The following is a 25,381-nucleotide window of genomic DNA, read 5'->3' as shown; positions in this document are numbered from 1 at the left end:
CAAAGTTTATTGGACTTATCAACACATGAACTTGTGATTGATGAGTTCACATGATGGCGCACATTGGAAATGCTAGAAAGTTTCTGCAGCAACTGCCAACCAGCCATCTCAGAAGCTCTGCATACTGTATAGACAGCGAGGATGCTCCCGGTGTGAGAGGCTTGAGATTTATCACGTAGGAATCTGCTGCCCTGGATTTTTAGCTGTCACAAGTTAGGGCTATTCACTCCGCTGTCTTGAGAGACATGGTGATACTTTGCTGAATATCTTCATAAAGCCTTAAAACAGTAACTTCACTCATTTGCTATCTGCTTGGTATAGCATAGTGCAGTTTGAATATCTGTATCATTTGTCGAAAGCTCTCATTTTTAACATTGGTGTAGGGTCTCATATCTGTACCGATAAAAACTGCTATAGATTGTTACTTATTTGGCACAAGGTGAATTAAACAGAAGGTTGGAGCTACCCAACATCTCCAATGTAGACTATTTAGGCTCTGCTCATTTGGATGTTAACTGAAATTACGTTTATGGGTAACATTAGGATAAATGATTTCTCCAATTTGTTCTGTTACAACAAAAAAAAGATAAGCAAAAATCTACATATAGTAATTGAGCAGGATAGAGATTCAATATCAAAATCGAATTATTTAAATGAAAAATAATGATTAATCTGAATATCAATACTTTTACCCAGACCCCACAAAGCTCCGAGAATTCCGCTTTATTCATCAAGGGGGACATGCCCCCAATCAGTTGGATCTGTCATAATCACTGGTGTAGATGACAGATGGGACACTAGCATTTCAGCAAGCAATGACAAAAAGGTCAGCATGTCAATTTTTTTAAGAACACTGATAAAAGCACTTGAGTTTTTTTTTCATTTAACACTCATTGTCATTGGAGCCTAGTGCTACTGTGTTAGCTGGTCATGTCCGTCCATTTATTTACTCTTTAGTGAATGGCAATTAGTAGGTGAGTGGATCTGCTTGGCACACTTGCTGTTTCAAATGCCATGGCTTCAGGGAAAATGGAGGAATAACAAAGGATATTTTGGGCACAAAAAAAAGGAGGAGGAAAAAGATGGGGGAGCTTAATTGCACCATGCAGAAAAATGTGGTACTACAGGGGTTGGAATGATATAGTGTTCCGAGTACACAGAAATACTGAAAACTTTGATTCTAATTTCATGTAAACGTAAATTTGATTAGGTCAGGTCAAGAGGGTAGCACACACTATTATAGCTCATTGCCGCACCCAACACACGACGAAGCAATTTGGGATCCTGTTTGGCAACCCAGGCAGACATGCAGTCAAGTCCCACCCTCCAAAAATAACTATCTGCTATTCCCAATATCCTTCAAAAATGGTTTGCCCAATGTCCAATGACAGTAGAAACTGATTAACTGAGATTTTGCATTCTGCTTTGCTTAGTTATGGGAGAAGACCTATCGATTTGCTAAATTTTTGTACAAGTAGTTTTTGAGATGCATATTTTATTTAAACTTACATGTACCCACACACGGAGGCAAATAGAACAGCCACACACACACACAAAGAATTTTATAAATGAAGACAGCGGACAGCTTGCTTGGTGATGAAGAGAAATAAAAATATGCAAACATATATATACATAGATCTGTAAAGGATGACATGGACAGAGACATTAAGTCATCTATGTGCCAATCTGTTCAGCCTGTTGGTTTCATTTGAAACAATGTGTTTATAGTTTCAAATTTGATACTATTTAAGTTGATTATATTTCCTGTTTATTTTACTTGGTACATAGTGAGTATTATATAAATTAATATTCTTGATTGTATATTATTGTACAGTCCCACTGGTTGTATTTTATTGTACAATCTTCCACTGAATGATTTCTTACAGTAACATTAAAGTGAAATTTAAATTAAGAGTACTATATGGACCACTGGATACCAATTTTTTTTTTCTTCATAAATGAAACCAGGCTTCATATTTTCTCAAGAAGAATACCACATTTCACCTTCGCCTTGCTCAGTTGAATGATGTGGCAACTACCTAAAAGCTTGTAGCAAAAAGGAGGCAAATATTTTAAATATAGAAAGAAGCTCACAGATGATTTCTTTTGAAAGTGATACTTTTATTTTTTTAAGGCGACTCACACATACTGCAAGTCATGTCTATGTTTGTTCCAAAAAACTCAAAGGCATTTCTTCTACTCTATCATGTAGAAATAGTTAAGTGGTAACTTCAGAGTGTTTGTGCTAGCCCTAAAGAAAAATAAAACAGATATCCCACACAAAAATGTATCGATATTTAAGACGGTTATACAGAAAAAAATACTATGAAATATTTTGCACAAAGATTATTTGACTGTAGTCATGTGCAGGTTCAAAACTACGTAAGCAGGGCAGCAGATAATCAAAATGCCCGGCAGGCTCTCTGTTGGATGAAATGCTGGAAGCAGAGGGCAAATGCCACTTTGGGTGTTTAACCAAATACGTCCTCGGATGTGGCTCTGCAATAATGCCTTTAAGTCTGGATGCTTTTTGCTAATCCACTATGCAGATCTGACAGTTGAAATATGACGCCTGCCACAGGAAAATAAACACAAAGCATATAAAAAGATATGACAGGTAAAATGCTAAAACTTTCTTCCAGACTGTCTAATCCCTAATCAACATCATTTGTTTCCTTCCTGTTAATAATCAATTTCTAAGGTAATTTGTAACTTTGATCATTAATAAAGATGCTTTATAAAATCAGTTTATACATTTAATCTCTCAATTTAAAAAATGATGCAGAAAATGCATACAATAATACTTTACTGAAATGTATACCCCCCCCCCAAGTATTACTGAAGTTTCCTATCATTGTACAATGATAGCCTACTGTAATTACATTTCTGTGGTAGGGATGTGCTATTTGTGTCTGCTCTGAGAGACGAAGTAGGCATTACAAAAACCTTATACTTGAGGTTCTTTCCTAATACACTGAACACTGACATCTACTAAAAGAACAAATTTCTTCAGTCAAAGATGGATGCATATACTACTTTAATTCTAAAAAATAGCAATTAATAAGATATCACATTCCACAACAGCCAAACACGAAATTATATCTACTAAATGCCACAATATGAATTATTTAAATACGCAACAAACCTCACATAAATGCCATTGGTGTCCCACAACCATGATATGAGCAAACAACTCCTTATGCTTAATGTATGAATTATACTGTAGTGAAGTATAGTTTTGTAAAGAACTCGAATAAATCAGTTTGGTTCATTAATCTTTGCACAAAAACAATCCTATATATGCAAAACTAAAAAATTAAACCAAAGAGTTTACCTTTCACTTTACTTTTCTGAACAGAGATATTTTTAAAAGAATGAGTTTTGAATTCTGATAGGGCAGTTGAATGAATCAGATTGAATGGGATTAAAAGAAAGCCAACTGCAGAAACAACTTAAAAGGTACAGACATCACACAGAAACATGAGATTCAACTCACACATTTTTGAGGTTTGGGTTAAACAATGTATAAAACTTTAAATTACATATCTTTAAATTTATACTGTTAAAGACAACACAGAATAAGTACTCAAACTCAGCAGATGACCGGTTTCCTGCTCAAGTGCATAGTCAAATTATTTGTCAATATAAATTTTTAGGGATGTACTGTACCATTACAATAATTGAACATGAACCTGAACAAAGATGGGTCAATGCAAGAATGAATGATGTAATGTTTTAATCCAGGATTCAGCAAAAAAAAAAACATACACTGATTTATTTCAGTTGGCACTGTTTACCAAAGGAACTACTAAATCACTAGTATACCATTAATCTACTTTACTTATTTCCATAGTGGGAGGGAGCAGTATTAGGTTATGTTACTTGTTCAGGCATATTCTGGAGATAGTGGATGGAAAATTAACCTGTAACATGATGCTCAAAAGTTCAAATTAACATATGAAATGCTAACAACAGATTGTGGGGGGCTTCCTGTTACATTATGTTCTCAAAGTGACTCTTATTGCATTTTTCACACAGAAACGGCAAATATTTAATTGATGTAAATGTATTGTAGTGACTGGCAACTAAGATTTTGACATAGTGACAGCTTGTTGGGTGCTGTTATAAGTGTTCTCTTGTTTTGAAAAGCATGACTATACACCTACTGCTCCATAAAAGTATGAAAAGGATAAAGCTTAAATGAGGAACACACATTTTCACAAGGATGCAAGTAACTACCAACTATGGCTCTGTCAGTGTTACTCCTAAATGTTTCAGATCTTGCCTAAAATCAGGGTGTGAAGTGGGCCATATGCAACAATACAGAGTACCAGCATTTCTCAGCTTTTAGCAGTTGCATTCCATCATGCTTCACAAATTTCCAAAAAAAAAACCCATCCCCCACAAACCTCACTTCGATCTTAAATTTATTTAATCACAGCATCCAAAACACCTAAGGGAAACCCTAACCCATCTACAACTGAATGTTAGTGTATCATGGCACTAGAACACCTTGAGGACTCCCCTCCCATGGCACTTTTCGATTTATTAAATCAATACAGTGCCAGTATGTATGCATATCCATTTCAGGCATTGCCTGTCTAATACTTACCACCGCCAAGTGTTTTAGATTTACGTTACTTAATTTAAACATACTGCATTGATTTTGGAAAAGGTAGAGTCTATCAACTCTTGCATTATTTTTAATCTATTCCTATACATACTCTAATAATTTGTATATAGGCCTCCGCTTCTTCGTAACTGAACACATATATTGTTCTTATTAGGTTTACTACAGCGTGTTCTAATACTACACTTCCACTATACTATAGTATAATACGTACTATACTTCCATACTGCAAAGAAATTTAGGCTACAAGCAAGCAGGCTTTTTTATATTGTGCATCTCTCTGGTGAACCCCACCTCAAGCCACTTTACAACCACTTAGATACTGCACAATTATTTACACATTTTTTTACGCTTGCCAAAACAGGCATGTTAAATTGCTTTTATCATATTCACACAGTGAGTCACAGGTAAGAAATGAACTGGCATGCTAATGGTTTAAAGATTCATGCCTCTTAATTTGTAACTCAAAACTAGATGTGTGAGATAAGCGTGGCATACAATGGACTCCTGACCTGAACATTCACCTTCAGCTGTAGACAGTCTCAGACTACCCATGAGCAAAACTTAAATTAAAAAGTCTTGGACAAATCGATGAATAGATCCTTAAAGGAAAGTGCTCTACAGCGATGATGTGAAAGACCCTAGACTGAGCAATTAGTTTACACATATACTGTACGTTCAATGCAGTACACTACAAGAAATATTACAACTTCCTCAATAAAACATCAAATCACTTTGGTATCACATAAAATGTTATTTCTTGTTTTAGATATGCAGTATTTTGTCAGGCGCCTAAAAAATTAAAGCAATGCACGTCTCGGACGTCTGACACAATTTTTTCTTGCTCAATACTTGGCACGAGTTAACCACAGGCAGCATCTGAATGTGCGTCGACAGCGGGTCCAGGATGAGTATTTCTGGTGGACGGCAAAGGGGCGGTTGTTACAGTAAAACAGAACTCCACAAAGATATAGTAATGTGTGCAATTAAGAGGGAAGCCACCTTAACAACTAGGACGAACGCGAACTGGATGAATAGTTGAAAAAAAGCAGGTGTGACTTTGTCCCTCTGATCCGCGTACTATTCTTTCGACTACCTGTTAATTAAGTAAATTACTGTGGATAAGACATAAAGCCGACATAAGCAAATGGAGAGTGTAAACGAGACGGGCAGTACTGACTAAGATTTCGGAGAAACGCCCATTCCTCGTGACTTACGACTCTTAAACTTGCTGCGTCCTATAGTCTAAAGCGCTGTCACAGTCATGCCACAGCCAAGCAGCTGGTAAAGAGGCTAGTCAATATCGTCCCTGCAATGTCTACACTACCAAGTCTGCGTCGGGGGCTCTATATTTACAGCTGGACGCCCAATTCAGCCGAGTCTTCGACAAAATTAAAGGCCTAACGCACGCCTTCCCGGCCTATAAACGGGTTACGGACTGGTAAGAGAGCGAGGAGAGGAATGGAAACACAGGCCTGCATTTCATTACATGGGCCATTCAATCAGAAAACCCCAGTGAGGGAGAGTGCGCGTCCACAACGTATACGATTTATCACTGCCAGCTCAAAAATCTTACCCGCTGCAAGATCCGCCTGAGCATGTTGAGCGAATATCTCCAAGAAAACCCAATGAAAAAGCAAAAGAAAAACTTTTAACGTTCTGTAGTCCCCCAGGAACACCTGACCAAAACCACTCAGTAAAAACACAGGCAAGCCCTAAGACTCACACAAGGCAAGAGGCGGGCACAGTAGGGAAGAGTGACAGCTAGCCAATGAGCACGAGTTTGTGACGGTCTTCTTTCAGTGTAGGTGTGGCTGAAAGGCTCGTCACCAAAGAGAAAGCGTTCTGATTCGTTAAAGCGTGAAAGTGGGTGGAACAGTTGGAAATAGATTGACAGCGGAAGTATGCGCACACTGAGCTGAGAGTGAATGAAATGTCCTGTTTTGTTGCGAAGTGGCAGCTTTAATGTTCGTTCTTTTGAGCTCAGTATAATTATGACTTGTGAGTTGAGCAGAAGCCTAATGAAGCATTGTTTGTATGCCAAAGTCATTGTGTCTACACGACGTTGGTTGCAGGTAAAAGCGTTTTAAACACACTGAAGGCAATTTTAGGGTCACGTGAACTACCGGCTTTAGTTATTCCCAATTAAATAAACCGTCATAAACCGCCCAGGCAGCATGTGAGTGGATTTTGATAACTGGATTTCATTGAGGAGACCCCGGCATTTCACTGTTGTATGGCTCCATTGTGTTATTGGTAAGGGAAAAAACTACGTGTTAAAATTAAACTTTTGTTTACATTAAAATTTAGTGTTTTCTGTTCTGTTCCCTACCGGGAATACCGCGAAAATATAACGTTTATTTATTTTATTGTGTTCCAATATGAGAGAATAAGTTTTGCTCCTAACTAAATAATGTTAACTTCACAAAAAGTTCGAAAATTTTTTAAATAAAACCATGTAGTGAGAAGTCAAGCAAAATGACACCTTTTATTGGCTAACTAAAAAGATTACAATATGCAAGATTTCTTGCCTGAAGGAGGGGCTTGAGTTGCCTCGAAAGCTTGCATATTGTAATCTTTTTAATTAGCCAATAAAAGGTGTCATGCTTGACTTCTCACTACATTCATAATGGTTAACACGGTACAACACCCTAGTACTATAAATAATTTCTGGTTTTAACAAATTTGCTGTTTATTCAGTTGATTTGTTGCGTAATGCAACCAAGTTATCTCAAGAAGTCACCTGGCTAGCTAGCTGAATTGATTACATCACGTGTCGTGTGCAGTGAAGGTGTTTCTCTGCAGTTAAAGTTGTCCGTCTGGTGCGGTCTCACAGTTGATGTAAATATAAGGACAAGGGATTTTTAATCGGCTAATTAGATTTTAAAATGGAAATATGTAAACTGAGCCTTAATGAGAGTCTGCTGTGTCTTCGAAGGAAAGTGCGTCAGAAGTCTAAGAAATGGGAAGGATAGGCAGTTATGGAAGCTCTACAGAGGAAGGTGGGAGTCAGTGTGGAGGACTGAAGTAAGGGTAGTTTTATGGTTATCATTAAGCAAGAGACTAGGGATCTAAGTTATCTGGGGTGTATTTCCCCAGGCTGGATTGTAAGGCTGTCCTCTTGGCATTGCAAGCAATCTTCCATTTGGGAGACTGGCGTCATTCCAACTGAATGGAAATCGGGACTTGTCATCCCCATCTATAAAGGGAAGGGTGATTGCCTGGATTGCGGTAACTACAGGAGGATAACACTGTTCCTCATTAGGATCTGTGATCACTTGCTCACCTACCAGCGAACAGTCTGGTTTTACTCCCAAGAAAGTTTACCATCAACCGGATCCTGGCACTGAGGATTCTAATGGAGCACAAACACGAATATTGGCAGAGTTTCTTTGTAGCCTTTGTCAATTTTCGTAAAACTTTTGACTCGGTTGATTAAGCTGCCCAGTGGAACATCCTAAGACTTTGTGGTTTGCTTTGTGGTTGCTGAATATCTTGGCCGGCCTGTACACTGGTACTTTCAGTGCTGTGCAGAGTGATGGCAGAACCTCTGTCTTTTTTCCAGTTGATTCTTGGGTTCATCAAGGGTGTGTTCTTGGTCCTACTCTATTCAATGCTTGTATGGACTGGTTGTTGTACAAGGTCGTGGGGTCCAGCGGCTGTGGGGCAACTGTTGGCAAAGAAAGATTCACTAATCGTGACTTTGCCGATGAAGCTATGATATACGTGGGGTCAATGGAGGCTCAGATCGGGGCTGTCAAGAGACTGAGCGAGGAGTCTGAGTATCTGGGCTTGCGAGTGTCCTGGATAAAAATCAAGATCCAGGCCTTTAATGACCTCTTAGGCACAACCATCAGCAGTGTGTCTGTCTGCAGAGAGTGTTGACCTTGACATTCATGTCTCTGGTGACTCTTCCTATGAAGTCAGCAGATGGATTGGGAGAGCATGGGGGGTCATGAGGTCATTGCAAAGGGGTGTGTGGCGCTCCTGATATCTATGCAAAAGGATGAATGTCCAAGTCTTTAGAGCCATGGTGCTTCCTGTCTTGCTTATATGACTGCGAGACATGGACTCTATCCAGTGACTTGAGACAAAAACTGGACTCCTTTGGTACTGTGTCTCTTAAGAAAATCCATGGGTACCACTGGTTTGACTTTGTGTCGAATGAGCAGTTGCTCATGGAGTCCCAAATAAGGCACATTACCTGCATTGTGAGGGAGCATCAGTTACGGCACTACGGCCATCTGGTGCGATTCCCAGAGGGTGATCTGGCTCGTGGGATCCCCATTGTTGAGGACCCGAGTGGCTGGATCAGGCCAAGGGGACGCCCAAATTACACCTGGCTGTGGCAGATAGAGAGTCATTTCCGGAGGGTGGGACTGGACCCCAGGTCTGCCTGGGGGTTTTCCAGTTAGGATCCCAAGCTGTTTTGTCGTGTGGTGGGTGCGGCAATGCACGGTACCAGTGTATGCTCCCCAACCTGACCTGACCTGACCTTAAGCAAGCCAATGCAAGTATGTATTTCTACAGCCCATAGCCTCTGCCCTGGATCTTTAAGTATGTGGAGTTAACCCCAGTTTGTGCCAGTGTAGTCTAGCTGCAGACTTCTAGAGCTCTACCCAGTTACACTATGATTAAGATCAGGGTTGCAGGTGGGTTACCTGATTCAAATAATGACAGCTGTCCATTGAGTCAATTCTAGGAACTGAGCTCCACAGTGGATGCTTCAGGCTGCAGAGATACAGTCTTGGCCATTTGGGAAGGAACTGTTGGGAGACAGCAGCCCAGTTAAATGATGATGTTACAGATGTAAAAACAGGAATAAAAAGGTGCAAAGTAATTAGTCTTTTTTTTTTTAAATCAAATGCGCACAACAGTCAGGTAATGTTTCTTAGTACAGGGTCGGGTATAAAGATCTCCCACATTTCAAAGGGGTATAAAAAATTAACAAAGCTATCTAAAAAAAAATTATATATTTCTGAAAAGTACATAAAAAACAGTTTTGTTTTAAAAATCATATCAGACAAATGGCGGCCATCATTGGTAATACATTGCTGAAGATGTTCCCGGAAGTTCTCCATTACTCTCCGGGTCATCTCAGGCAGAGTGGTGTCAATTTCCTGTCTGATCCTTTCCTTCAGGTCCTCAAGAGATCAAGGGTGATGTTTGAAAACCTTTTCCTTTATGTATCCCCAAAGGAAATCTGGTGATCATGCTGGCCACCCCTCGTTTCCCCTTAAAGAGATCAAATGCCCAGGGAACATTTCCCTCAACATTCTGAGTGAACGTCGTGCTGTGTGAGCTGTGGCCTCGTGCTGTTGAAACCACACATGCTCTTTCCTAGGTCTGCCAAGTGATTTTCTTCTTATTGTGGCTCCAGTTACCTGAAAGTTAAAAATCCATAGCAGAATCATTTTCCGATCTGGTACAGATGCATTTCGACCAAGCGCGGCGCGTGTACAGAATGCTGTCTGAGTCACTATCACAGAACAGTTGTTCTCATAATACGCTTGAATAACAAAGCCCCGATGTTCACAGGTCCAACTCATGATGGGTACCGAAAACGGCAGAGCCTAACCTTTCGAATGAGACCTACCCCACCTCTCTACCTCCAATACAGCCCAAAGAGTTCTCCCTCGAAATGTAGATTTTTATTTCCCATCCTGTACTATAAGTAAAATGGTTATTGAGAACTTTTCTGACGTTTTGATTTGACAAATCTTTGCAACTATATCACATTTTAAGAGAGAGTTTGAAGGGAAGAAATTCTATATTTCTGATGAATTATTAAAAGGTATCTACAAGAAAACATGGTCTTTTGAATAGGGATGGACATTTAAAGTGCACTCTGTATAGAAAAATAATGGTGCATTACATTTCCCATAAAAACTATCTTTAGACAATAAGTTCTCCTTGTATGAAGAGGATTTAATAAATCAGAATTCACTTTATTGTCCAGGTACACTAATGTGTGCTAGGAATTTGTCTTAATATTATTGGTGCAATGTATAAGGACAACGCAGAATACAAAAGAGAAATGTAAGAAAATATTTATGAGATCTCATTCACATTTTTAGGGTTTTGGTTCAATAAGAAAACATTATGGAATATGCTTATTCTCATAGTTATTTATTTAGTTTAGCTATTTGATTTATTTAAAACTGAATTTATAGCCATATTGCTGTGCCATATTAAAGAGACAATAAACTGCTTTACAAAATACAATTAAAATTGTGTACTTGAGATTAACTGATGCTCCTATCTCATGTGAGGTAGTTTGTAATATTGGGGTTCAAGAGAGCATATCTGACTTTTGATTCTCCAAGTTAAAATAGTATCCTCTAAGTTTAGCCTATACTGTAGGATTTTTTTTATAGTTTTGACAGTAAGACTTTTATATCTTCTTTTCACTTTGTATAAGCAATTGGTTATCTGAAAAAGATTGTGAAAATATGTGTGTAAATATTTGTGGATTTACCATGTATATGGAAAGAGTTAAATCTGGCTGTCATGGTATTGTATGTTTATCTTTATCTAAGGCATCTTACAAAATTCGTATCTACTACAGTTCTTTAATTTTCTTTTCTTTTCTCATTTATAACACAGGCAGGTTAAGTGACTTGCTTAGGGTCTGCCTAAATTTCTGGAAGCAACAATTAAAACCTTGTTTAAAGTCCAGCGCCTTAGCTTTAACAACATATTGGCTGCCTGGTAGTGTTGCAAAAGCCTATTGGATAAAGGACTGTAAACTTTGATTGAATAAACAATTGTCCAATTCATAGTTATTAGCTCCCTTTTGGATAGAATAATTTAAGATATACAGATTATTTTATACATAGTGCCATCCTTATCTACTTTGACTAATAAAGGATCAAATTAGTGAAGATCTTGTGCTTAAAATTCTACATCTTTAAACATACTGATACTTTGTTTGGTGGTGGGATTGGTGGAGTGGGAGGTGTTTGTACCAATAAAGGACTGAACTGTTCTTGTAACACACATGAAGAATATAAGAAAGGTGTTCCTTTCATGTGGGTAGTGACATCTTTTACATTTTCTGTAACTGTTGATGGCCAGTGATATTTTTACAACATAGTGTGCTGCCTCAGTTAGGGGATGTAATCTTGACCCTCTGATGTTAGCAGCGAAGGACAGAATTAAGACAAAACTGGCAGCCATTATGAGAAATGCTTCACATCCTTTCTATGACACACTATCATTGAGTACTTTTAGCCAACAAATTATTCAACAGAAATATGTCAAGACACACTACTGGGGCTCATACATACAGTACTTACAACAATATGCTGTAGTCAAGTCAGAAGTTTTTTTGTTTTTTTTTTTTTCTTTTTTTGTAATTCTTTTGTATTTTTGAGACAGGACTGATCTCTATTATAATAGTTTTTAATTTCATAAAATCTAAATTTCCCTTTGGAACAAAAAAAAAATTCTATCTATCTAACAGGTAGATTGGATTATTTATTTTTTTGCCAATTACAGCCCTGGAGAGGAAGGAAACAGTAGTGACATAAATTATGCAGTGGGGACTCCAAGACATTGACTGCTGTAACCTAAAAATTAAAATAGATCTTAGCAGGAACTTTGCTTTAGAGATAGAAATCATTATTCAAAAGCACAGAAATGGTATAAAAGAATTTCCAAGGCATTAAAAATCCATCAGGTAAACATTTTAAAGAAATTAAGAAAATATAGCACTGAGTTGAGCAGAGTGGACATTTTTTTATTAATTTCTGGTTGTTATGTAGTGGAAAAGATTTAGATGAAATAACCTGTCTTAGATATACTAATCCTTATCTGAATTTCAGCTTTTGCTATAATGGACATAATTAAGAGCAATAATTGCAGACCTTTTGCACATTTCAATATGATTTTGTATTCAACTGTATTTAAGTAAAAAAAAAAATGATTTCAGGAAAATAATGCTAAAAATCATTTCATGTCTTGATTGCATGAGTGTGTACATCCTTTATTGTGTTATAAATGGTTGAGTTTTATCAGTCACATTTCAAATCATGGTTAATTGTAATTTGTCTTCACTTGACGTGATTGAAGTGATTTTGTAGAATCCTAAATAAAAGCAACAGTTCTTGTGGGATTTCCCAGAAGGTTTTTTGTTTGCATAGTGCAGAGATACTATCCATAGTCCAGAAGGAACTAACAAAAGATGTACCAGATCCTACTGTTAAAAAGCAGTAATGAGATCAGGCAATTTATTACTTATGTAGCTTATAAAATTACTTTTTCAGCAGGGCAGTGCCCCAAATATACAGCTGCTACTATATTGGAGTAGCTGAAAAATACAAAGGTTTATATTTCAGAGTAGGGCAGTCAATGTATATACCAGTCCAAATAAGATATTTTTTAGCAAGTTATAAACATTTCTTTTCCATCAACTGACCCCATCTAACTGGAGCAATTTTTCAGATTAAAATATAGCACTGTCTAGTTTTGTAAAGATACTATGAAATTAACATTAAAGATATTTGGTATGGCTGTAAATTCATGACAGCTCTTCCAAATATTATCACAAAACAGATGGTTACTGAGCAAGTAATTTTTTCTTTATGATTAATTTAGATCTAATTGTTGAATTTTGTTTTCACTTCTTACAAAGTATAGTCTTTTTTGGTCACACTTAAAAATAGCAGTTAAATGCTGGTAAATAAAACGTCAGTACTGTTTTTTGATTGTTTTAGAAACATTTTATAATCTGCCTGTTATGGTGTCCAGCAAAAATTGGGGAATAGAAAGGAGCATTTGAGTTATTATTATATATGTTTCTGTCTGTGGTAACTGGAGAAGTTGTTGCCAATAAATAAAAATCCTTTATTTGAACCCGTAATTGTGTTAGGAGACATTGTGTCTGTGGTTTTGGGCTCTGTGGCACTCCCTTGTGGTTACAAAATTAATGGATAAATATTTGCTCGTTTTTAAGGGAAAATATATCTGCTAATTTGAATAAAATGACACTTAATTCAAAAACATATTGCCCTGGATCCTAACTCTTTCAAACTGGAGGATTGCTGGTGTCCAGAATTTTGTCAACAATTAAACATGTCTTGTTATCCATTTTAGATATAATTTTATGTCTTCAAACTTTCCTTTGTGAAAGCCTAATTTAATTGCATGAAGAGCTGGTTGCTTTTTTTCTGTGTAATGGCAGAGGCAGCTCTATCCATTCTCAACAGTAATAGGTAGTATAAATAAAAAGAAAATCAAATGCCATGATACATGTATTTGTTTATAACAGAAGCTGTTCAAGACAGAAGTTCTTCACTCATAAGAAACCGTGAGAATTTTGAAAAGGTATCTGATTATAATACAGTGTAGGAAAATGTACAATGATGTAAGAAGAAGAATTGATTGATGTTAATCAGTTAGTTAATTATCAGTTTTTCCTTTGGCGATACCTATGATTAGTTGCATCATTTCGTAAGGCTCCCACTTTATTTTCTTTTAGCTTTCTCTTTAGAAGGGGTTACTGTCTATTATACTTATATCAAGGTAACTGTAGAAAACTCATTGTAAGAAAGAGAACAATACAATTTATCAATAAACACAAGCATTATAGACACATACTGTAACTGTATATATATCAACATAGAAAACATGACACAAGACAAATGAAACAGATGAACATATAACACAGAACGGGCCTCAGGCATGTTTACTGGCTATTTAAAGCTCTAATTTATCTTGGCAGAGATAAACTGTTTTATGATACCAGGCCTTCAAGTTTGACCTCCAGTGTTATGTGGAGCTGTACGTTGGCTCAAGTAGATGACTTTTTTTGCAATGGCATGCACTCTTGGCTTTTGCTACATGGTCCTTTTTCTGTGGTGTGGTGCTGCCTTCCTCAGCTTACTGCTAGTCTCTTTGCTGTGTCCTCTGCAACTTCATATAGAAAATCATTACACTTTCCGGCACAAGAGTATAGTCACTTCTAGTTCTCTTCTAGTAGTAATGACTGTTTCTCAGGCTGGGCTCAGTCAGTGGCATAGGGCTTGTCTTGGCAGAGTGGATCTTAGAGCTAGTTCATTCAAGGCATCAGAGCGCTATGGAGAGTAGCTTTCAGACCAAAGAAGGTTTGTGAACTTTGTGCTCCACAGAGAGTGTTTGGTTTCTCACTCCAACGGCATCAGCTTTCAGCTATTGTCATAAAGACAGAAGACATGAATGTAAATGGTTTTGAAAGAATGTGTAAAATTTTGTCAAGGTCTCTTCTAGTTATAAATCAAGTGCTTGCTTATAGACATGTTATTTTATCCATCTCATCCAGCTAGAGTTCAGTTAGTGGTTATAAGCCTAAAATGAATGTCCATTTGGCTTCCCTTTTCATCTGAAAGAGCCTCTTAAGCGGTGTCAGCTCAACTCTGATTTATACTTTTGTTATCAGGTGAAGTACAGAGCTGACCAGACTCTGAGCTGCAGTTTTGCCATTCACCTAAGGACATGTTTATAAATACAAATAAAAATACAAACAAAATTACATTTTGTTTCCCTTGAATGATTTTCATATTGTTTGCTGTTGTAAAACATTGTTCACCTTTGGCTTATATTACATACATTTTTTATCTCCATTCTTCAATTTGTCTTGGTCATCACTACAAAACACATACTGTAAGATAAGTAACATCTAAAAGTGGATGGAGTGTTCCTTTAAGAAGAATTTTCCTCAAAATTGCTTGCCAAATTCCAGCTTTGTTGATTTTTATAGGGATTTACATTTTAAATATTCTGTACCTCTTTGGGTTAAGTTTGGGCTAACAGGGTTGAGCTGCAAAGTCTTGGGCATATGACAACAGCTCCATCAAGCAGCTCCACTGACTGCTGCATTTGATAGCTATAATCAGTATTAAAGGAACACTCCACCCAAAAATTACTTTTTTTATCTGTTGCTTACCCTGTGGTGTTTGAAGTAATGGCAAAGAAAAAAAAAATCTCATGTTTTTTAGGACTTGGACCATCACTGAATAAAGAACAAACAATAACGGAATCAGTGGAAATAAGTCTTGGGTTACTTGCATAATACATATGTTGGGTGTTCCAAATTTGCATCCATCCATCCATCCATCCTCTTCCACTTATCCGAGGTCGGGTCGCGGGGGCAGCAGCTTAAGCAGAGAGGCCCAGACTTCCCTCTCCCTGGCCACTTCTTCCAGCTCTTCCGGGAGAATCCCAAGGCGTTCCCAGGCCAGCCGGGAGACATAGTCCCTCCAGCGTGTCCTGGGTCTTCCCCGGGGCCTCCTCCCGGTTGGACGAGCCCGGAACACCTCACCAGGGAGGTGTCCAGGAGGCATCCTGATCAGATGCCCGAGCCACCTCATCTGACTCCTCTCGATGCGGAGGAGCAGCGGCTCTACTCTGAGCCCCTCCCGGATGACTGAGCTTCTCACCCTAACTTTAAGGGAAAGCCCAGACACCCTGCGGAGGAAACTCATTTCAGCAGCTTGTATTCGCGATCTCGTTCTTTCGGTCACTTCCCATAGCTCATGACCATAGGTGAGGGTAGGAGCGTAGATCGACTGGTAAATTGAGAGCTTTGCCTTACGGTTCAGCTCCTTTTTTCACCAAGACAGACCGATGCAAAGCCCGCATCACTGCGGATGCCGCACCAATCCGCCTATCGATCTCACGCTCCATTCTTCCCTCACTCGTGAACAAGACCCCGAGATACTTGAACTCCTCCACTTGGGGCAGGATCTCTCCCCCAACCCTGAGAGGGCACTCCACTCTTTTCCGGCTGAGGACCATGCTCTCGGATTTGCAGTTTTGGTAAAATATTAAATAAACCAGGTTAATTCTCTCATTAATGGCTGAGGAGCATGTTCAAACAGGATGGAGCTTTTGCATTAAATAACTACTTTTTGAAAATATTGTGGCCCGAGTAAATTGAGATTTTTTTTCCATGGATGCTTTGATTGCCTTGTGTTGGTTTCCATTGAAGCCTATTATGTAAGGAAATTCATAATTGCTGTTTTTCATAAAAACATGAGATTAAGTTTCGTTCTTGGCTGTTATTTAATCATTTTTGGATGGAATATTACTTTAAGGGCTTTACACTTATAGCAGTGTACAGTCTTCTTACTACCTATTGTTAGCAGCAGGGCCTGCCAATTGCATTTTGCATTCTTGCATCCTGAGGAAATACTGAAGGATTCCTCCCAATCTCCACAGTCTTTCCTATGACTGTGGTTCTTATCACACCCTGGAGGGCTCTGTCTGCCCACACTGGTACAAAGAGCTAATGATGTTTGTGTGTTTGTTTCAAAATTATGTTTTGTGTTTATGTTGTGTGTTATGTGTCATTTTTCACATTATATTAATAATCATTGCACATTTGCTGGACTCATAAGTGTAAGTGTGCTTATTTAAAATAAGAAACCAAATCTCCAATTGAGACAATGGACATTTCTGTTTCCACAGTTGCTGTTAACCTTTCCCTTAGTCATATTCCAGCTCCTAGAATGAAAATGCCATCTGGGAATGGAATTGTAAATATTAAGTAAAAATGCATTATTTGCATACAGGATTCACAGGAGGAAATTCTAAAGTCTTTTAACCCAACTACATGATCTGAGCATCACAGGCAGAGTGTGTTAAGAATTAAGAATGTAATGAACAGTACTGGGTTGGTGATCAAAGCTCAGAAATGTGTAATAAACCTGGAAGTGACAAGTACATACTTAATCACTTTGGCTGATGTTATCTCTGAGTTTAGCTTAGAGCCTTACTAAGTAGCTGACATCAGAAAAATAATTCATTTTCAATGCTAAGAATAAGCTGAATTTTCTATTGGAAAAGACATTTTCTCCTATTTTCTCCTATTTTAGAAGCACTTTTTAGGTATGTGTGGCACTGAATTACCAGTTTTTTTCATTGAAAAAACTATTTTATTTATAGTGTTAGCTTATTGGCAGCATAGTGACCCAAAAGTCGTGCTACTGCCTCACAACAAGGAGACCATTTTTGCATGTTCTTTCTGGGTTAATGTGGTTTTCCTTCAGGCACTCTGGTTTCTTCTCATAATCCAGACATGCAGGTTAGGTGAACTGGCAATAGTAAACTGGCAATCGTGCACATTTGTGTGTAACTCTGCTCACCTTGCTATGGACTGGCACCCCACTTGGGTGTTCCTGCTTTGTACCTGATGATTGCTGGGATAGGATCCAACTTTCACATGACCCTTCTCTGAAAATGGGGGCTGGGTGAGGTAGCACATCACCCAGCAAGCAAAACATACAGTAAAAATGTTAAGAATCTTTTGATCTTCCCAAAAAGTCTACTGGTAAACAGAATCATACCAGAACTTAACTGTCACTTTTTTCTGGGGCTTCTTATATAGTTCTTATCCTCTACCCAGAACATAACAAAATTGAATAATACAGTATATCATTGAGTTGATAAAATTAGTATGTCTATAAAAAAATAGAGAGAGGACTTCCTTGGACTTAATTATATTTAGCAATTTGCGTACTTGTGTAAATCAAATTTTACAGTGCGCTGGGTGTGTGTCCAGTTATGCACACTTCCACATTCATAAAGGCCCAGTTTAATATGGCCACTTAATCTAACATATATCTTTGGGAATGGGGGAAAAACACTGTTCTACCATGCTGCCAAATTAATTATAAATAATTTACATAGGAAGTAAGAAGTCCCTTAATTATTTTTGTCTTTTGTACCTAGATGAACTCTGGGTGAAGCTCAGTGGTGTTGATGTCTTATTCTCTAGCTTATTCTTTTTATTTTTTCTTTTGTATGTGGAGGCTTCACTTTCAAGGTATCTCTGCCTCTTTAAGCAAAATGTGTTGTTAACACATCACCACAGTGTCCATAGCTAAGCACATAGTCTACCCTGGTTCATGTGTGCCACAGCATGTGAGATCATTAACATCATTGTTATATAAATAGAACAGAGTGGACAATATTATCCAAAGGACATCTGTATACCATATAAAGAGAAGAAGTTCTGTCATGGGCTAAAGTTCCATTTATTTCATTTTGCCTACTTTGCTTCTTTTGCATTGTTTTCATGTCTGAAAAAACTAAGTTTATAAAAGTGTTAATTTTATTTATACATAGTGTCAGGGATGCCAGGGGCCATGACCCGGCCGGGACACCATGAGGGACCGGATGTGGGTCTGCGCCCACCCTGGATCACATGGGGGTCGCCTTCCTGGTTGCTCTGGGGACCATGGGTACAAGGCATGGAAGCTCCACCCTGTAGGGGCCCATGGTCACCGCCAGGAGGCGCCCCAATGCCTTGGGGACCTGTTACCCCAGCACTTCTGCCACATCAGGAAGTGCTGAGGGGAAGAATTAGGACGGCGCCCGGAGAGCTGCCGGGAGGACAGCCGGCACTTCCGCCACGCTGGGGCGTGGCTAGAGGAGGAATGCCAGGAACACCTGGGGCTCCTCCGGATCCTGTATAAAAGGGGCCGTCTCCCTTCATTCGAGGCTAGAGTCGGGTGGAAGAGGACGAGGCACGAGGAGAGTGTGGAGGCGGCCGGAAGAGCAGGCATTTGTGGCCAGGACTAAGTATTGGGGTTTTGTGCACTAGTGGACTGGGTCTGAGTGACCATATAGGTGTCCTCGGTTTGACGAGTCCGGGGAGGTGAGTTCCCTGCCTAGTGGCAGCTGGCCCGTGGGGGCCGGGTGTGTTTTCTTCTTTCCAGGCAGGGACTTCCCGGACCCACGTCAGTGGCAGGCGCATGCTGGTCTGCGGGGCTCCGACAGCCGCGAGGGCTGAGGAGGAGGAGACGCTGCAGCTCGAGAGGCGCTGGCAACAGCAAGGCTGCCGGCAAGCACGCCGCCGCAGAAGGGGAGGCAAGATGGCCGCGGACCAGAAGTCCCTCCCCCTGATAGGCACGCAATTGGACGGTGTGTCTTGTGTGCCCGCCGATGACTGCAGAGAGGCGGGACCAAGGAATGCCCATCACGGGCAGGGGGGAGACCCGATTGGGCCGGAGGAGAAGGCCCACAGGAAGTGGCCGGCGTCGGAGGCTGACAGACAGGTAGGCTCCGCGTCGGTTAACTTCCTGTCTTTGCCGGCTGCTCTGGCAGAGCTGGAGGCGTGCCTTCAGCCCGCGGAGCATTTATTACAGATGCTACGTGCCCTCTGGGCTGATGTGCTGGTACTGGAGAGGAAGGCGCTCGCGGCGCTGAAGACACACCAGGGACAGCCACACCAGGAAGTGCTGGGGGGAAGAATTAGGACGGCGCCCGGAGAGCTGCCGGGAGGACAGCCGGCACTTCCGCCACGCTAGGGCGTGGCTAGAGGAGGAATGCCAGGAACACCTGGGGCTCATCCGTGTCCTGTATAAAAGGGGCCGTCTCCCTTCATTCAAGGTTAGAGTCGGGTGGAAGAGGACGAGGCACGAAGAGAGTGTGGAGGCGGCCCGAAGAACAGGCATTTGTGGCCAGGACTAAGTATTGGGGTTTTGTGCACTAGTGGACTGGGTCTGAGTGACCATACTTGTATATATTTGTGTAAATAAACGTGTGGTGGTTTGATGAACAACATGTCCACCTGTCTGTGTCTGGGCCGGGTTCACAATAGTCATAGACTTAGTTAGAAATTATGTGAAATTGTCACTTTTTATATATTGTTTTTGAACAAAACCAACTTTTTTTCGTCATGAAAGATATTTCACAATAAAATGCATGTCATTCAAATATTGGTATTTTTAATGCAAAATAAAAGACAGTGTTTGTGAGCTTCACAGCATATTATTCTCAAATTTTCATTTTCTGACTTTGCGAACTTTATCTACATTAAGCACTTCTATTAACTCCTCATAATGCAGCCTTTCTCCCAGTTCTTTTTAGTAGCAGTGGTATTATCACCTATACAGAGTACAGAAATTCTTGCTTGTATGTTTATCAAGTGTGCAGAATGTCCTCACTCTCCGGCTCCATGATAAACAAGAATGTATTATCATGCACCACTTCACTTTATTTAACAGAAATTACAAATTTGAAGCATCTGCTCATTTGGTCTCAGAACACGGTAACAACCCTGCACATTCAAGAAATAACATTGACCCAGGAACAGAAGAGAAAAATCACAGAAACATTTTGAAGGAGATCATAGGCAATCTATTCAACCTTTCTTGAGACACAGTTGTTCTAAAAAATATTTAAGCACAGAAGTTCCTTTTTGACAAAGACCTATGAAAATAAAAGATGGCAAATGTTATTTAGACACCATTTAGAGTATCTGTTTAACACCATTCAGAAGATATGAAAGTGGTGCCAGGTTTGCTAATGATGTGTAGAAGGTGTCCATACTGAGCAGATTGCAGATTGAACAAAATTCAATTACACTTAAAATGAGGAATTTCATCTTTATTGGTATTCATCGGTTTTAATGACACTTTTAAAATATGGAATTTTAATGTTGCAACAGGTCAGAAGCTAACTTCAGCATTGTCAGAAATCAGGCTAACGAGGCAAACTTACCTGATAAAGAGATGTGAGAAGAAGCAAGCTGCAGTGTAGTGCTTAGGAAGTTGTTAAAGATGAATATTTGCCTGTAAAGTTCTTTACATGTACACTCTAACAGAAGGTGCATAATCTCTGTTCAAAGGGGAGATATAAAGACTTCATAAGTGTGTCCTAGATAGGACCTGGTTTCATGCCCTCACTGACATTTTAGCACTTCATTCTATCATCTGACTAAGCTATTCATATGGTGGTAATTGGCAGATATTTACTTTACTTAACAGTTTGCATATCCAATATTCATATTTAATAAAAGTAAGACAAGTTACACTCATAAGGCAACCATCTATTGTAGGGGACTTCAACACCTTCAATAACAGTGAGCATTCATCGAATGATTAGATATGAAGAACAATGCCGGTGTTAGCCTGAAACACTTTTTTTTTTTAATAACTCTGCTGTGCTTTCAATGATTCATGTTAGGTAGTGTTTGTGTGATGTGTTTGATTACATTAATCCATCTGAACTGTAAGAAAAATGATACCAAAGGATAAACTGCTTATTTTGTGTTTTCCTGCAGGTTATCTGGAACTGAGATTTGGCACAGTCATAAATTATTATTGAAAAGATTGGCCTGAAATGTGCTGTAAATCATAGAAACATTTTTATGAACTACTTTATGCTGTCCAAATTCACAACAAGAAACTAGTATAATAAGTATTAGCGCAGTGGTTAGTGTTGCTGTCTCACAGTGCCAGGGATCATCTGTCTTTGGGGAATTTGTTGCTCGTTAAAATAATAAATATATATAATGTGTGTGTGTGTGTGTATATAGTGGCAACCAGGGGGCACTCCAGCTCCCCAAACCCGACAAAGATAGACACTAGGCACAAGTCCAACAACCCACAAGGCTTTAGTTTGATGTGGAAAATGCTTTCCCTTCATTCCTCACCAATGCATACTGCAATAAAGCACCAAGTATAAATAGAGCGGCACATGGCATTTTGCTTACTTTTCTTTCTCTTCCTCTTTCTTTCTGCCTCCATTCCTCCTCTGGCAAGCTTCATCTCCCTTCCTCCCAACTCTGGCTCCCCAAATGAAGGCAGGTGGGTCCTTTTATGCTGAACCTGGGAGTATTCCAGGTGGTGATGTCTGGAAACACTCCCTGATGTGGTGAAAGCTTACAATGTAGGGCTCTGCAGCTCCCCTGGTAGCCCCCTGGAACCCAGCAGAGTTGTGCCAAACACCCATGGAGCCCTATGGGAATCTGAGGCACCATTACTATGTATGTGTGTGTGTGTGTATATATATATATATATATATATATATATATATATATATATATATATATATATATATATATATATATATATATATATATATATATATATATATATATATATATATACTGCTCAAAAGAATTAAAGGAACACTTTTAATCAGAGTATAGCATAAAGTCAATGAAACTTATGGATATTAATCTGGTCAGTTAAGTAGCAGAGGGGTTGTTAATCAGTTTCAGCTGCTGTGGTGTTAATGAAATTAACAACAGATGCACTAGAGGGGCAACAATGAGATGACCCCAAAACAGGAATGGTTTAACAGGTGGAGGCCACTGACATTTTTCCCTCCTCATCTTTTCTGACTGTTTCTTCACTAGTTTTGCATTTGGCTACAGTCAGTGTCACTACTGGTAGCATGAGGCGATACCTGGACCCTACAGAGGTTGCACAGGTAGTCCAACTTCTCCAGGATGGCACATCAATACGTGTCATTGCCAGAAGGTTTGCTGTGTCTCCCTGCACAGTCTCAAGGGCATGGAGGAGATTCTAGGAGACAAGCAGTTACTCTAGGAGAGCTGGAGAGGGCCATAGAAGGTCCATAACCCATCAGCAGGACCAGTATCTGCTCCTTTGGGCAAGGAGGAACAGGATGAGCACTGCCAGAGCCCTACAAAATGACCTCCAGCAGGCCACTGGTGTGAATGTCTCTGACCAAACAACCAGAAAGACTTCATGAGGGTGACCCAAGGGCCCCATGTCCTCTAATGGGCCCTGAGCTCACTGCCCAGCAGCATGCAGCTCGATTGGCATTCGCCATAGAATACCAGAATTGGCAGATGCACCACTGGTGCCCTGTGCTTTTACAGATGAGAGCAGGTTCACCCTGAGCACGTGACAGAAGTGAAAGGGTCTGGAGAAGCCATGGAGAACATTATGCTGCCTGTAACATCATTCAGCATGAGCAGTTTGGTGGTGGGTTAATGATTGTCTGGGGAGGCATATCCATGGAGGGTCACACAGACCGCTACAGGCTTGACAAAGGCACCTTGGCTGCCATTAGGTATCAGGATGAAATCCTTGGACCCATTGTCAGACCCTATGCTGGTACAGTGGCTCCTGGTGCACGACAATTCCTGGCCTCATGTGGTGAGAGTATGCAGGCAGTTCCTGGAGGATGAAGGAATTGATACCATTGACTGGCCACCACATTTTCCTGACCTAAATCCAATAGAACACCTCTGGGACATTATGTTTTGGTCCATCCAATGCCACCAGGTTGCACCTCAGACTGTCCAGGAGCTCAGTGATGCCCTGGTCCAGATCTGGGAGGAGATCCCCCACAACACCATCTGTCATCTCATTAGAAGCATGCACCAATGTTGTCAGGCATGTATACAAGAACACAGGGCCATACAAAGTGCTGCGTATAATTTTGAGTTGCTGCAATTAAATTTTGGCAAAATGGACTAGCCTGCCACATAATTTTTCACTCTGATTTTTGGGGCGTCTTTGAATTCAGGGCTCTGTAGGTTGATCATTTTCATTTCCATCAAACGATGTGGCATCCTTTCGTTCCTAACACATTACCCAGTCTATATCAGTATAGATATCCAGGAGGATTTCTTTTTCCCATTGAGATCTGATGTGTTTTCAAAGTGTTCCTTTAATTTTTTGAGCAGTTTATATATATATATATATATATATATATATACAGTAATCCCTCGCTATATCGCGCTTCGACTTCACTTTATCGCGGATTTTAAATGTAAGCATATCTAAATATATATCACGGATTTTTCACTGGTTCGCGGATTTCTGCGGACAATGGGTCTTTTAATTTATGCTACACGCTTCCTCAGTTTGTTTGCCCTGTTGATTTCATACAAGGGACGCTATTGGCGGATGGCTTAGAAGCTACCCAATCAGAGCATGTATTACATATTAACTAAAATTCCTCAATGCTATAAGATATGCATCCCACGCGGAGCTTGATTGTTTGCTTGTCTCTGCCTCTATCTCACCCTCTCTGACATTCTCTGCGCCTGACGGAGGGGCTGTGAGCAGTGGTGCTGTTTGCACAGAAGCTGTTTGCCTAGTGGATACGGACGCACCTCTAAGAAATGCCGCTTTATCGCGGTGCTTCCAAAAGCACACTTATTGATTTTTTGATGGTTTGCTTTAATCTCGATCTCTCTCTCTCTCTGACGTTCTCTGCGACTGACGGAGGAGATGTGAGCAGAGGGGCTGTTTGCACAGAGGCTGTTTGCTTAGAAGATACTGACGCTCCTCTAAAAAATGCCGCGGCAAACTTAAAAGCACACGTATTGATTTTTTGATTGTTTGCTTTTCTTTGCGCTCTCTCTCTCTCTCTCTCTGAAATTCTCTGCTCCTGAAGAGAAGATCTATTTGCATTCTTTTAATTGTGAGAAAGAACTGTCATCTCTGTCTTGTCATGGAGCACAGTTTAAACTTTTGACCAAAGGGTGTTATTTCATGTCTAGAGGGTTCTAATAATGTTAACAGTGTGGGAGAGTTTATAAGGGCTTAAAATATATACAAATAACTATACAAACATATGGTTTCTACTTTGCGGATTTTCATCTATCGCGGGGGTGTCTGGAACTTTCTGGATTGCATTGTGATTCCTAGACATGTTCAAAACATTTCAATGGATCGTAATTGAGTTTAGTTCCTTCTGTGGCCTCATAACTGCAGAGTCTGGGGTTGTTATCCCTTTGCAGTTCTTCATGGAGTTCCATTAGTGGTCACAGCTAACAACTCCTCTCTGCTTTCTTGCATGTTAATTTCCTGTGTTTGGAACTGTCCGTTCACTCTGCACCGACTGTACTGCTCCAGTATTCTGCTAAATTGTAACCCCAACCCATTCAATCAACTCTTTTGTGCTGTCTATCCAGGTCTGTTTTCTTACAAGTGATCGTATATTGAGTTATCTTGCATTCTGTCTTATTACTTTTGAATTTTACTCTTAATTGCTTTGCAA

At 39.7% G+C, this 25,381-nt stretch overlaps 1 protein-coding gene across 3 annotated transcripts in view; it reads right to left on the bottom strand.

Annotated features, from left to right (window-relative positions):
* The window catches only part of eea1 (early endosome antigen 1), a 164,269-nt gene extending 157,898 nt beyond the window's left edge, over positions 1 to 6,371 (bottom strand). For all 3 annotated transcript variants that reach the window (XM_039761542.1, XM_039761543.1, XM_039761545.1), the window contains exon 1: positions 6,207 to 6,371. In XM_039761542.1, coding sequence (XP_039617476.1) covers positions 6,207 to 6,230 — 24 coding nt within the window. In that variant the 5' untranslated portion in view covers positions 6,231 to 6,371. The remainder of the gene's footprint in view (positions 1 to 6,206) is intronic.
* Positions 6,372 to 25,381: the final 19,010 nt, after the last annotated feature.

Source organism: Polypterus senegalus, chromosome 8 (genome assembly GCF_016835505.1).
Source record: "Polypterus senegalus isolate Bchr_013 chromosome 8, ASM1683550v1, whole genome shotgun sequence".
NCBI lineage: Eukaryota > Metazoa > Chordata > Cladistia > Polypteriformes > Polypteridae > Polypterus > Polypterus senegalus.
The sequence above is the reverse complement of the archived record's forward strand: the minus strand, read 5'-3'. Positions and strand labels throughout refer to the sequence as shown.